General features: G+C 46.4%; 1 protein-coding gene across 5 annotated transcripts in view; it reads right to left on the bottom strand.

The window, feature by feature from the left end:
• The window catches only part of LOC144486545 (NACHT, LRR and PYD domains-containing protein 3-like), an 83,817-nt gene that overhangs the window by 24,554 nt on the left and 44,818 nt on the right, over positions 1–14,445 (bottom strand). For all 5 annotated transcript variants that reach the window (XR_013496279.1, XM_078204595.1, XM_078204598.1 and 2 more), the window contains 2 exons: positions 12,733–12,903; positions 10,922–11,092 (listed from right to left, as the gene is read on the bottom strand). Coding sequence is in view for 4 of the 5 variants with exons in the window: in XM_078204595.1 (XP_078060721.1) it covers positions 10,922–11,092; positions 12,733–12,903 (342 nt within the window). In the remaining variant the exon portion in view is untranslated. The remainder of the gene's footprint in view (positions 1–10,921; positions 11,093–12,732; positions 12,904–14,445) is intronic.

Below are 14,445 nucleotides of genomic sequence, written 5' to 3'. Positions count from 1 at the left end.
CCCACCTTCCCCCCAAAACACTGTGCATTCCAGAGCTTAACCACTGGCTGCAGGGGAAGACCCCATTCAGGCAAAGCTGGCACCAGATTAAAAGGCAGCCAGCAGCACTTTCAAAGGCTCTGTAGGGAGCAGTGAGGGAGCCCTGGTTAATGAACAAAGGGCTGAAATGGCAGAAGGCAGATTAAACCCAATTCGCTGACATTACCCTGGAAATTCTCAAGGATATATCGGTTTGGAGGGAGGTTCTGTTCCCTCAGGAGTGGAGGAGGAGTCCTGTAACATCAACCCAAGCAAGTCTGGATAGAAACTGCCAAGGGCCTGAGCAGGCAGCACGTGGCTGCCGTGAGGCAAAAGGATCAATAACCTGATATGTTCTGACAAGGAGTGTGTTAAACTTACGGGCTGATATGTGAATAAGGATGAAAGAGAAATTGTGGAAAGAACATCTCCACCCAGATACTGGCAATGTCCAAACAGCAGCATCAATCTTCAGGAACATGTCAGCCTCCCTGTGAAGGGTTCCGGTCAGTCAGAGATGATTGCTGCACTGCCGACACTGAGTGACCATCCTGGTGGTCCCATGATGGGCAGTCTGGCAGCATCATAGGCTTGTGTGTGTCTTTGATAGGTGACTATCAATGGAAATTTATGTGCTTGTAAAAGAGGGCACACAGCTTCAGAGAAGGAGCCAAGAGTGACAGTGTCTGGATTGTGTCATCCTTATGCCAATGGAAGATGCAGTGCTGGAGCTGGGAGACCTGGAGGCTGGGTGGGCAATCGCTGATGGTGAGATGGGTTGTGGATCCAGAGAGAGTGAGTGAGTGAATGGATGGGCACAGAAGAGACTCTGCTGCTGAGTCCATAACTTGGAGCTTGTGTGTTCATCATTGGTCACATGGAGCTCTGGGTTAGGAACAGTCAGAAGTTTAACAGCACCAGGTTAAAGTCCAACAGGTTTATTTGGTCGCAAATGCCACTAGCTTTCGGAGCGCTGCCCCTTCGTCAGGTGGAGTGCACAAATGCTCACAAACAGGGCATACAGAGACACAAACTCAATTTACAGAATAATGATTGGAATGCAGTCTTTACAGATAATCAAGTCTTAAAGGTACACACAATGTGAATGGAGGAAGCATTAAGCACAGGTTAAAGAGATGTGTATTGTCTCCAGACAGGACAGCCAGTGAGATTCTGCAAGTCCAGACAAGCTGTGGGAGTTACAAATAGTGTGACATGAACCCAAGATCCCGGTTGAGGCAGTCCTCATGTGTGCGGAACTTGGCTATAAGAACATAAGAAATAGGAGGAGTAGGCCATCTTGCCCCTCGAGCCTGCCCCGCCATTCAATAAGATCATGGCTGATCTGATCGTGGTTTAGTTCCACTTACCCACCCGCTCTCCATAACCCTTAATTCCCTTATTGATCAGAAATCTATCTCCCTGTGACTTAAACATATTTAACGAGGTAGACTCCACTGCTTCAATGGGCAGAGAATTCCAGAGATTCACTACCCTCCGAGAGAAGAGGTTCCTCCTCAACTCTGTCCTAAACTGACTCCCCCTTATTTTGAGGCTGTGTCCTCGAGTTCTTGTTTCCTTTCTAAGTGGAATGAATCTCTCTGCCCCGACCCTGTCCAGCCCCTTCTTCATCTTATATGTCTCTATAAGATCTCCCCTCAGCCTTCTAAACTCCAACGAGTACAGGCCCAATCTACTCAATTCTCCTCATAAGCTACACCCCTCGTCTCCGGTATCAACCTGGTGAACCTTCTCTGTACTCCCTCCAAGGCCAATACATCCTTCCGCAAATAAGGGGACCAAAATTGCACACAGTACTCCAGTTGCGGCCTCACCAGTACTCTGTACAATTGCAGCAAGACCTCCCTGCTTTTATACTCCATCCCTTTCGCGATAAAGGCCAACATTCCATTTGCCTTCTTGATCACCTGCTGCACCTGCAAACTGAGCTTTTGCGATTCATGCACAAGGTTCTGTTCTCTCAGTTTCTGCTCAGCGACTCTGCGCTCTTGTGTCTTGTGAAGGCCGCCTTGGAGAACACTTGCGCAAATATCAGAGGCCAAATACCCGTGACCGCTGAAGTGCTCCCCAACAGGAAGAGAATAGTCTTGCCTGGTGATTGTCGAGCGCTGTTCATTCATCCGTTGTTGTAGTGTCTGCATGGTTTCCCCAATGTACCATGCCTCGGGACATTGGTACATTGGGGAAACTTTAAACTAGGACTTTAACGTAGTGTTGTTAAACTTCTTACTGCGTTTACCCCAGTCCAACGCCGGCATCTCCACTGGGCCTGGAGGTCTGGAGTGCATCTACTTCAATGCAAGGAGCGTAGCAGGTAAGACAGACGAACTTAGGGCCTTAACGCTTACGAGGAATTTGGATGTGCTTGCGGTGACAGAGACTTGGTTGAAAGAGGGACAGGACTGGCAGCTGAATATTCCGGGGTACAAGTGTTTTAGGCAAGACAGAGGAGGAGCCAAGAGGTGGGGGAGTAGCAGTATTAGTTAGAGAGCATATTACAGCGGTGCAGAGGGAGGACAATTCAGAGGGGTCGTGTAACGAGTCACTGCGGGTGGAGCTCAGAAACAGGAAGGGCACAGTGACTATGTTGGGGGTATACTACAGGCCCCCCAACAGCCCAAGGGAAGTGGAAGAACGGATATGTCAGGAGATAATGGATAGGTGCAGGAAAAATAGGGTTGTTGTGGTGGGAGACTTCAATTTCCCTGGTATAGACTGGAAATCGCGTAGGGCTGGGAGTCTGAATGGGGAGGCATTTGTAAAATGCGTACAGGAAGGTTCTTTGGAACAATATGTAGATAGCCCGACTAGAGAGGGGACTATACTGGACCTGGTACTGGGGAATGAGCCCGGTCAGGTCTTCAAAGTTTTCGTAGGGGAACATGTGGCAAATAGTGACCACAATTCTGTTAGCTTTCGGATAGTGATGGAAAAGGATGAGTGGTGTCCCAAGGGTAAGGTGTTGGATTGGGGGAAGGCTAACTTTAGTGGGATTAGGCAGAATTTGGCAGCTGTTGATTGGGAGAGGCTGTTTGAGGGTAAATACACATCTGGATGTGGGAGTCTTTTAAGGAACAGTTCTTAGGGCTGCAGGATAGGCATGTGCAGGTAAAGAAGGATAGGAAGGGTAGGATTCGAGAACCGTGGATAACCAGGGAAAATGAGCGATTGGTCATAAAGAAAAGAGTGGCGTACGTTAGGTCCAGGCAGCTCAAAACGGAGGGAGCTCTGGAGGAATACAAAGAAAGTAGGAATGAACTCAAACGAGGAATTAGAAGGGCAAAAAGGGGTCACGAAATGTCCTTGGCAGACAGGATTAAGGAGAATCCCAAGGCATTTTATTCATAGGTTAGGAGCAAAAGGGTTGTCAGGGAAAAAAATCAGACATCTCAGGGACAAAAGTGGGGAATTCGGCTTCGAGCCCAAAGAAGTAGGGGAGATCCTAAATGAATACTTTGCGTCGGTATTCACAAAGGAGAGGGATGTGTTGACTGGGAGTGGCTCGGAGGGGAGTGTTGACTCGTTAGAGAAAATCTCCATTACAAGGGAGGAAGTGTTAGGTTTTTTAGGGAATATAAAGACTGACAAATCCCCAGGGCCTGATGGAATCTATCCAAGGCTGCTCGGGGAGACGAGAGATGAAATCGCTGGGCCTCTGACGCAAATCTTTGTCTCGTCACTGGACACAGGTGAGGTCCCAGAGGAATGGAGGATAGCTAATGTGGTCCCGTTATTTAAGAAGGGTAGGAAGGATAACCCGGGAAATTATAGGCCGGTGAGCTTGACGTCAGTGGTCGGGAAGTTGTTGGAGAGGATTCTTAGAGATAGGATGTATGCGCATTTAGAAAGAAATAAACTCATTAACGACAGTCAGCATGGTTTTGTGAGAGGGAGGTCATGCCTCTCTAAACTGGTGGAATTTTTTGAAGAAGTGACTAGAATGGTTGACGAGGGAAGGGCCGTGGATGTCGTCTATATGGACTTTAGTAAAGCGTTTGACAAAGTCACTCATGGTAGGTTGGTGCAAAAGGTTGGATCTCATGGGATAAAGGGGGAGGTGGTTAGATGGGTGGAGAACTGGCTTGGTCACAGAAGACAGAGGGTGGTAGTGGAAGGGTCTTTTTCTGGCTGGATGCCTGTGACTAGTGGTGTTGATGTGGAGATGCCGGCGTTGGACTGGTATGCGTGGACCTGCAGAGTTTCACTGGCTGTCTTGTCTGGAGACAATACACATCTTTTTAGCCTGTCTTGATGCTCTCTCCACTCCCATTGTTTTGTTTCTTAAAGACTTGATTAGTTGTAGGTATTCGCATTCCAACCATTATTCATGTAAATTGAGTCTGTGTCTTTATAAGCTCTGTTTGTGAACAGAATTCCCACTCACCTGAAGAAGGGGCTTAGAGCTTCGAAAGCTTGTGTGGCTTTTGCTCCCAAATAAACCTGTTGGACTTTAACCTGGTGTTGTTAAACTTCTTACTAGTGGTGTTCCGCAGGGCTCTGTATTGGGACCTCTGCTGTTTGTGATTTATATAAACGATCTGGAAGAAGGTGTAACTGGGATGATCAGTAAGTTTGCAGACGACACAAAAATGGCTGGACTTGCAGATAGTGAGGAACATTGTCAGAGGCTACAGAAGGATATAGATAGGCTGGAAATTTGGGCAAAGAAATGGAAGATGGAGTTCAATCCAGATAAATGCGAAGTGATGCATTTTGGTAGAACTAACGTAGGGGGGAGCTCTACGATAAATGGCAGAACCATAAAGGGTGTAGATACGCACAGGGACTTGGGTGTGCAAGTCCACAGATCCTTGAAGGTGACGTCTCAGGTGGAGAAGGTAGTGAAGAAGGCATATGGCATGCTTGCCTTTATAGAACGGGGCATTGAGTATAAAAGTTGGGGTCTGATGTTGCAGATGTATAGAACGTTGGTTCGGCCGCATTTGGAATACTGCGTCCAGTTCTGGTCGCCACCCTACCAGAAGGACGTGGAGGCTTTAGAGAGAGTGCAGAGGAGGTTTACCAGGATGTTGCCTGGTATGGAAGGGCTTAGTTATGAGGAGAGATTGGGTAAACTGGGGCTGTTCTCACTGGAAAGACGGAGGATGAGGGGTGACCTAATAGAGGTGTATAAAATTATGAAAGGCATAGATAGGGTGAACGGGGGAAGCTTTTTCCCAGGTCGGTGGTGACGTTCACGAGGGGTCATAGGTTCGGGGGAGGGGTGGGGGCCGGGAGGTTTAACACGGATATCAGAAGGATGTATTTTACACAGAGGGTGGTGGGGGCCTGGAATGCGCTGCCGGGCAAGGTGGTGGAGGCGGGCACACTGGGAACATTTAAGACTTATCTCGATAGCCACATGAATGGAGTGGGAATGGAGGGATACAAAAGAATGGTCTAGTTTGGACCAGGGAGCGGCACGGGCTTGGAGGGCCGAAGGGCCTGTTCCTGTGCTGTATTGTTCTTTATTAGGAACAGTCTGTAGGACATGCTGAAATGTGCATTACCCTCTAACATTCTTCACTCTCTCATACAAAACAACAGCTGCGGTGAGCGGGAGACAGGCGTGCAGCTCTGAAGATGAGGAGGGTACGTCAGAGGATGGACTGTCATATTATTCCCCATGACCTCCACCAGAGCAGATACTGTCTCACACGAGTAGCAAAGGGGTTACAATCTGGCAGCACAGGAGAGCACACACAAACCCGAACAGCTGATGGAGGAAGGAATAGCTGAGTTCACTCACACTCGAGAGAACAGGTCATTGGCAGCTTCAGGAAGATGAAATGTGACTGTACAGCAGATACTGGAGCTGCAGCGCAAGGTATTTTAACATCTGGTGGAGTTTCCAAAGGCTGTGTGTATCCATACACAAAGGATGGAGGAGTCAGTCCAGGCCAGCAGTGTTACCATGTCTCAGGTATGAGCACAAATAGCATCATCCACAGAGAGATTGGTGACCTTCATGGAGAGTCACATCCAGCCTATCACCCACAGGAAATACACATGAACCTGCATGTTCTCACCAACTCCATGAGCTCTGTGGAACACGGGCTGCAGGAGGGGTGGGAAAATGTGCCTGGAGTAACTGTCAAGACGTCCCAGCTGAGCAGGGATGGTCCAGTTTGCCCTGAATGGATAGAGGAGCGGCTGCCTGCAACATTTGGGAGCTCATCTCAGGATGCCCCTGGTGTGAGCAGTGGGTCCTCTTCTGCTCCGACTGTGGCACAAGCACCTCACGAAGCTATGATGACAGAGACAACTCCAGCATCTGTGCAGACGACCCGCAGTTGGCCGGATCCTTCCAGGACTCAGGAAATCCGAGGACAAAAGCCATGGTCATCAAAATTCTCACAGGAGAGGTAAAGATCCTGCCTGCAGCTCGGCGGAAAATGCGGGGATGGGGGTGGTTGTCATGGTGGGGTTGCTTCCTTGGGCTTCACAGGGTTATACTTTGTTGTTACTGGTCACTTTGTTATGTATGTATTTTCAATAAATTCAGAGATGGAGCATCACTAAAAAAATCCTTCACCATATTACTGGGTCTTTAACAGTTCACTGGGAATGTGAGATGGGAAATGCAGCACTGAATGAGGTCAATACAATTCCAATGCCTTTGTTTCATGTAGTGACGGCTCCAGGGAAATTATAAAACATTCACAGAAACAGCAACAGTGCTGGAGATGGTGGAAGATTTATTACACTGAATGGCTGTGTGGGAGACTCATGCAAAACATGTCTGTATCACTGAATCTCTATCCTCCCTGACACATATCCCATGTCCCTGGCCTGTGGTCCATGGGGTTCCTCATCATGAAGCATCTGGTCAACATTGTATTGCATCACACTTTCCTCAAAGCTTCTCCATTCTAGATCCAGGTTGTATGGAACACAGCACAACACCTGGACATTTGAGACCCTTGCTGGGTATATTGAAGGGCTCCATCAGATCTATCTTTAGAAACCTTATGGCCTGCTCAATGGTCACTCCAATTGCCCTGTAGCAGCTGTGTGTCTCTCATCTGTAACTATGTTTGGGCACAATTACCCATCCCTTCAGTGGGTAGCACTGGTCTTTCTTAATTCATGGGATGATGGTGTCACTGGCAATGCCAACACTTGTTCCCATCCACAACTGTCCTTCAGAAGGGGATGGTGAACCATCTTGTTAAATTCTGAAGACCCTCTGGTACAATGCCTTTAGGAAGGGACATTCAGGATTATGATCCCACATCAGTGATGGAAAAGCAATATATTCCAAGTCAGGTTGGTGTCTGGCTTGGGAGGGAATCTGAAGGTTGTTGGTGTTCCATTCTTCTGATATTCTTGCCCATCTAGGCGATAGAAAAGTCTTCCTATTTTCTATCACCTAACCAGCATAGGCTTGTGTCTTTGATGGGAGAGTAACAATGGAACTTCATGTGCCTGTAGAAGAGAGCACGAAACGTCAGGAAATGAACTACAAATGGTGGCAGCGTCCAGATCTTGCCATCCTTACACCGAGTAGCAGCAGCACTGGAGCTGGGAGATCAACAGGCAGGGTGGGAAATCACTGATTGTGATACTGGTTGTGGAGCGGAGAGCGAGCGGTCGAATGGATGGGCACAGGAGACCCTCCGGCACCTGCAACACATAGAGCTTGTGTACCCATCACCGGTCACATGGAACCGGCTAAAGGACATGTTGGAATGTACATTTTGTTACAAACTATGTCTTGAAGAAATATACTGAATATTGAAGGATATTGAATTTGATGATCAGCCATGAACAAAATGAATGGTGGATCAGGCTCGAAGGGCCGAATGGCCGACTCCTGCTTCTAGTTTCTATTTTAATCATGTTTCTCTGCAGGTTATGTTGTCGGCACCGTGCTATCTGTAGCCGGTTTCCTTTATTGTTACTGAAGCAGTATAATTGACATCATGTTGATTTTACTCTGAACTAATGCAGTGTTCTGTTGTTTCAGTGTTTTCCCTGGGATGGCAGAGTAGAGCTTGATTGCGGGTGATTGACAGGTTATGTCATGTGACTGAGGGACAGCTATTTTTCACAGAGCATTCTAGTTTCAATTCTGCTTTCAGAAGCTGCTTGAAGTTAAGACAAACAGCAGTGCTGTTTCCCTCTCTGAAGTTGGAGTTTTTTCTGTTTAAGTGTTGCTGTGTTGGAAGCTGTCAGGGACGGGGTTACCTCTCTGCGGTTGGGCTGTTCGGAGGCGACATTCTTCTCTGAAAACAATTGTCTGTTGGCTCTCCGCAAGTGTTTAAAAGCTGGAAATCGGCAACACATGAGCATACTTGTTTTTTGTGCTAACTAATGTTGGAAAAGGCTGTATGTCTGTGGGTATTGCATTATATTGGAACAACAGAGATAGCTAGCTGTTAAGAGTTACACTGTGTCATGTTTAAGTCTTGCAATTGGGAAAGGTTATGCTAATTCTTGTTGTTATATTCTAACTGCATTCTTAAATAAACTGTGTTTGATAAAAGCATCCTAGTGTGTCACTTGATTCATACCTGGAGTGAAACACCTCATGCTCATCAATGCCAAAATCAAATGTAAAACCGAGGGCCCAGGCTAACTTCACAAAACACCTTGGAGTTTCTGGTCTGCATCTTAACAATTGCCTCCATTCACTCTTTACTCTTCCTCACAAATCAAGGGCTGTGTGACTGGGTGACGTGTGTCCCCCTGTCAGCATGTGAAAGGGTCCTCATAGAGTCACCATCACATTATTCCCCTACACCCAGGGCACAAAAATCAATGTGATTGACATTCCACTGCATTGGGATCAGAGAGAGAGAAATCACAGGAATCAGTGAAAATTCAGGTTCTGGTTCATAACTTCCAACCCCTGGGCCTTTATAGTGTTTTTCAGCACAGAAAGAGGCCCTTCGGCCCATCGTGTCTGTGTCACCCATCAAGCAGCAATCTATTCTAATCCATTTCCAGCACTTGCTCCATAGCCTTGTCTGCTGCGGCATTTCAAGTGCTTGTCTGAATGCTTCTTAAATGTTGCGAGTGTTCCTGACTCCACCACCCTTTCAGACAGTGAGATCCAGATTCCCACCACCCTCTGGGTGAAAAAACTTCTCCACAGAACCATAGAATCCCCACTGTGCAGAAGGTGCCCAATCGCCTCATCGACTCTGCACTGACTCTCCGAAAAAGCCAGGCCCACACAACTGCTTATCACTGGACATTTACCATGGCAAATCCACAAACTACATATCTTGAGACACGAAATGATAATTTAGCATGGTCGATCCACCTAACCTACACATCTTTGGACTGTGGGAGGAAACCAGAGTACCTGACGGAAACACGCGCACATGGGGGGAACATGCAAGCTCCACACAGGCAGTCACCCGAGGCCAGAATTAAACAAAGGTCCCTGACGTTGTGAGGCAGCAATGCTAACCACTGTGCCATCTTCAATTCTCCTCTGAAACTCCTCCCCAATGCCTTAAATCGATGCCCCTGGTTATTGACTCCTAAAACCAAGAGGAAAGGTTTATTTCTATAATTTGATACAAGTCCACATGGTCGTCCCCCAGCCTTCCCTGTCTGAAAAAAATAACAGGAGCATTGACATACAGATGGATCTGTGCGTACTTGTCCACTGATCCCTGAAAGTGGTAACACAGGTGGATAACTTGGTCCACAAGGCATGCAGCATGCTTGCTTCATTGGCCAGGGCATCAAGTATAAAAGTTGGCAAGTTATGTTACAGCTGTATTAAACTTTAGTTAGGCCCAACATGGAATATTGCGTGCCGTGCTGATCATCAGACAACCAGAAGGATGTGGCTGCTTTGGAGAAGGTACAAAGAAGGTTTACAAGGATGTTGCCTGGTCTGGTTAAGGTATGAAGAGAAGTTGAATAAACTCGGATTGTTTTCACTAGAAAGACGGAGGCTGAGGGGTGACCTGATAGAGGCAGATATATGGTTGATAGTTGGAGTCTTTTCCCCAGGGTGGAAAGATCAAGTGTAAGACAGGACAGTTTCAAGGCAAGAGGGGAAAAGTTTAGAGGATACGTGCGGGGAAAGTTTTCACACAGAGAGTGGTGAGTGCCTCGAATGCACAGCCAGTGAAGTTGACGGAAGCAGGCACGTTCCCAATATTCAAGGTTTATTTTGATAGAAACATGAACGCGAGATGAACAGAGGAATAGAAACTGCGTATGAGCAATAAGTACTGGGTCTGAATAAGAATGAGTCGTCGCCGCAGGCTTGGTGGGCCGAAGGGCCTGTTACTGTGCTGCATGGCTCTTTGTTCTTCTTTGTACATGAATGTTAAAATCACCCGTGATTATTGCAGTATGTTTTTACAAGACCCCATTAATATTCCTGTGTACTGTGTCGGAGATTCTGAATATTGTTCGGGGCCTATAAATGATTCCCACAAGTGATCTTTTAACTTTGTTAATTCTTATCTCTACCCAAACTGATTCTGCATCTTGATCATTTGAATCAAGTTCACCTCTCGCTACTGTACTGACATCTGTTACTAACAGTGAGACTCCACCACCATGTCCTGTCCTCCATTTACTGTCATCCACTCACTCTCCCCCTTTTCACAAATCAATGGATGTTGTGTCCGGGGAGAGCTGTGCGCATCTGAGGAGGAGGAGAGGACCTCAGAGGGTGAACCATAACATGATTCCCCCAGTCCCTCAACATAAGGATTTGTGGGACTGATATCCCATTGCTCAGGGATCAGAGAGAGAAACAACAGGAGTCAGAGGAAAAGCAGTTTTCCTTATATATAACTGACGCCAATAGTAATGGGCAGTGTTTTTTATACAAATACCAGTGGTGAAATTATATTATTGAATATTCAGTTATTATAAACACAATCTCACACAGTCTGCTACTTACTTCAGTTCCTGTATTTTACAGTCCGGATTCCTCAGAGCCACAGACAGCAGTTTCACTCCTGAATCTCCCAGTTTATTGTCACCCAGATTCAGATCTATCAGTGAGCGGTTTGTACTGAGAGCAGAGGCCAGGTCCTTGGCACAAGAATCTGTGAGCGTGTTACGATAGAGACTGGAGATCAGAGAGAGAAAAATAACAGGAATCAGGGTAAATCCACAGTGTTTTTAAGAATAAGATCATTAACAATAATAATGTACAGCGCGGGACATTCAAGAAACACAACTTCAGTTGATACAGAAGGCAAAATTCTATTGATATTGTAAATCTGAAATATGAATAAAATATGTTGGAGACTCCCATCAGGTCAGGCAATATCTGTGAAGATAAAAACAGATTTAGTTGCAGTTCAATTAGCGAAACTTAGAAATTGGAAGTAGCAGTGAATTAAATTGTTTTAAGTGACAGGGAGCTGGGGATGGATGGGTGACAAGGAAAGAACAAAATGGAAGTGCCGGACTGATAGAGGCAGATATATGGTTGATAGTTGGAGTCTTTTCCCCAGGGTGGAAAGGTCAACTACAAGACGGGACAGTTTGAAGGCAAGAGGGGAAATGTTTAGAGGATACGTGCGGGGAAAGTTTTCACATAGAGAGTGGTTGGTGCCTCGAATGCACAGCCAGTGAAGTTGACGGAAGCAGGCACGTTCCCAATGTTCAAGGTTTATCTTGATAGAAACATGAACGGGAGATGAACAGAGGAATAGAAACCGCGTATGAGCAATAAGTACTGTGTCTGAATAAGAATGAAGAGTTGCTGCAGGCTTGGTGGGCCGAAGGGCCTGTTACTGTGCTGCATGGGTCTTTGTTCTTCTTTGTACATGAATGTTAAAATCACCCGTGATTATTGCAGAATGTTTTTACAAGACCCCATTAATATTCCTGTGTACTGTGTCGAAGATTCTGAATACTGTTCGGGGCCTATAAAAGATTCCCACAAGTGATCTTTTAACTTTGTTAATTCTTATCTCTACCCAAACTGATTCTGCATCTTGATCATTGGAACTAAGTTCACCTCTCGCTGCTGTACTGACATCTGTTACTAACAGCAAGACTCCACCACCATGTCCTGTCCTCCATTTACTGTTATCTATTCACTCTCCCCCCTTTCACTAATCAATGGATGTTGTGTCCGGGCAGAGCTGTGCACATCTGAGGAGGAGGAGAGAACCTCAGAGGGTGAACCATAACATTATTCCCCCACACCCTCAACATAAGGATTTGTGGGACTGACATCCCATTGCTCAGGGATCAGAGAGAAACATAGAAACCCTACACTGCAGAAGGAGGCCATTCGGCCCATCGAGTCTGCACCGACCACAATTCCACCCAGGCCCTACCCCCACATATTTTACCCGCTAATCCCTCTAACCTACGCATCCCAGGACTCTAAGGGACAATTTTTAACCTGGCCAATCAACCTAACCCGCACATCTTTGGACTGTGGGAGGAAACCGGAGCACCCGGAGGAAACCCACGCAGACACGAGGAGAATGTGCAAACTCCACACAGACAGTGACCCGAGCCGGGAATCGAACCCGGGACCCTGGAGCTGTGAAGCAGCAGTGCTAACCACTGTGCTACCGTGCCACCCATAAGAGAGAAGCAACAGGAGTCAGAGGAAAAGCAGTTTTCCTTATTCATAACTGACGCCAATAGTAATGGGCAGTGTTTTTTATACAAATACCAGTGGTGAAATTATATTGTTGAATATTCAGTTATTATAAACACAATCTCACACAGTCTGCTACTTACTGCAGTTTCTGTATTTTACAGTCCGGATTCCTCAGAGCCACAGACAGCAGTTTCACCCCTGAATCTCCCAGTTTATTGTCACCCAGATTCAGATCTATCAGTGAGCGGTTTGTACTGAGAGCAGAGGCCAGGTCCTCGGCACAAGCATCTGAGAGATCATTAACATTCAGACTGGAGATCAGAGAGAGAAAAATAACAGGAATCAGGGTAAATCCACAGTGTTTTTAAGAATAAGATCATTAACAATAATAATGTAAAGCGCGGGACATTCAAGAAACACAACTTCACTTCATACAGAAGGAAAAATTCTGTTGATGCTGTAAATCTGAAATATGAATAAATATGTAGGAAATTCTCATCAGGTCAGGCAATATCTGTGAAGATAGGAACAGATTTAGTTTCAGTTCAATTAGCTAAAATTAGAAATTGGAAATAGCGGTGAATTCAATTGTTTTAAGTGACAGGGAGCTGGGGATGGGCGGGTGACAAGGAAAGAACAAAATGGAAGTGTCGGAGTGATTAAATGTCAAAAAGGATGATGGTGAAAGGGAAGAGCACAGGATTCCCATGTCCTTACCCTGAGTCACAGGGAGGGACATGGGATGGTCAGTGGCTCAGGAATGGAGTGTGTGGTGGGGTTGAAGATGATGAGAGAGAAACCTTTTTCACACGGCCAGTGGTTCGGGACTGGAATTCACAGCCGGGAAGTGTGGTGGAGGTCGGCTGCATTGAAGCAGTCAAAAAGGAATTAGATGATTATTTGAATATAAACAATGGGCCAGGATACGAGAAAAACGCTGGGGAATGACACAAATTCCTAATGCTAATTTGGTGAGCTGGTGCAGACACGATGGGCCAAATGGCCTCATTGCGCTCCGTAAGAATTCTGTGAAGATATTGGTTGGAAATGTATCGATATTTCAACTGGAAGTTGGTGATGTTGCAGTGTGGACAGTGTTAGTAGCCATAGCGCTCAATGAAATATTAATATTTCTCTCCAATGGAGAGACAATTAGTTACATGTAGCTTCAGGGACACAACTTAGTAAATGTGGGGCAATGGGAGGAGGTGGGACTCCATGAACCCCACAGCCAGTACGAGGACCAAACCCTCAACATTAGCGTCATCTACATGACACTCGAGACACCGAGACAACTGAACTAACCAACTCCACACTATTGCCAAAATGGGCACATAAATATCTGACAGGTTCGGGAAATCCGTGCACTCAGGCAGCACAGGCAGAATCACTGAATTGTTAAAGGAGGCCATTCGGCCCAGTGTCTGCACTGACTCTCCGATTGAGAAAAGCACTAAGTGGCATTCCCCCAAAACCCTGTGCATTCCAGAGCTTAACCACTCGCTGCAGGGGAAGACCCCATTCAGGCAATGCTGGCACCAGATTTAAAGGCAGCCAGCAGCACTTTTAAAGGCTCTGAAGGTTAATGAACAAAGGGCTGAAATGGCAGATTAAACTCAATTCCCTGACACTACCCTGGAAATTCTCAAGGCTATATCGGTTTGGAGGGAGGTTTTGTTCCCTCCGGACTGGAGGACGAGTCCTGTCACATCAACCGAAACAAGTCTGGATAGAAACTGCCGAGGGCCAGAGCAGGCAGCACGTGGCTGCAGTGAGGCAGAAGGATCAATAACCTGATATGTTCTGACAACGTGAGCGTTAAACTTACAGACTGATATGTGAATAAGGATGAA

Source organism: Mustelus asterias, unplaced genomic scaffold, assembly GCF_964213995.1.
Source record: "Mustelus asterias unplaced genomic scaffold, sMusAst1.hap1.1 HAP1_SCAFFOLD_389, whole genome shotgun sequence".
NCBI classification, from domain to species: Eukaryota; Metazoa; Chordata; class Chondrichthyes; order Carcharhiniformes; family Triakidae; genus Mustelus; species Mustelus asterias.
The sequence above is the reverse complement of the archived record's forward strand: the minus strand, read 5'-3'. Positions and strand labels throughout refer to the sequence as shown.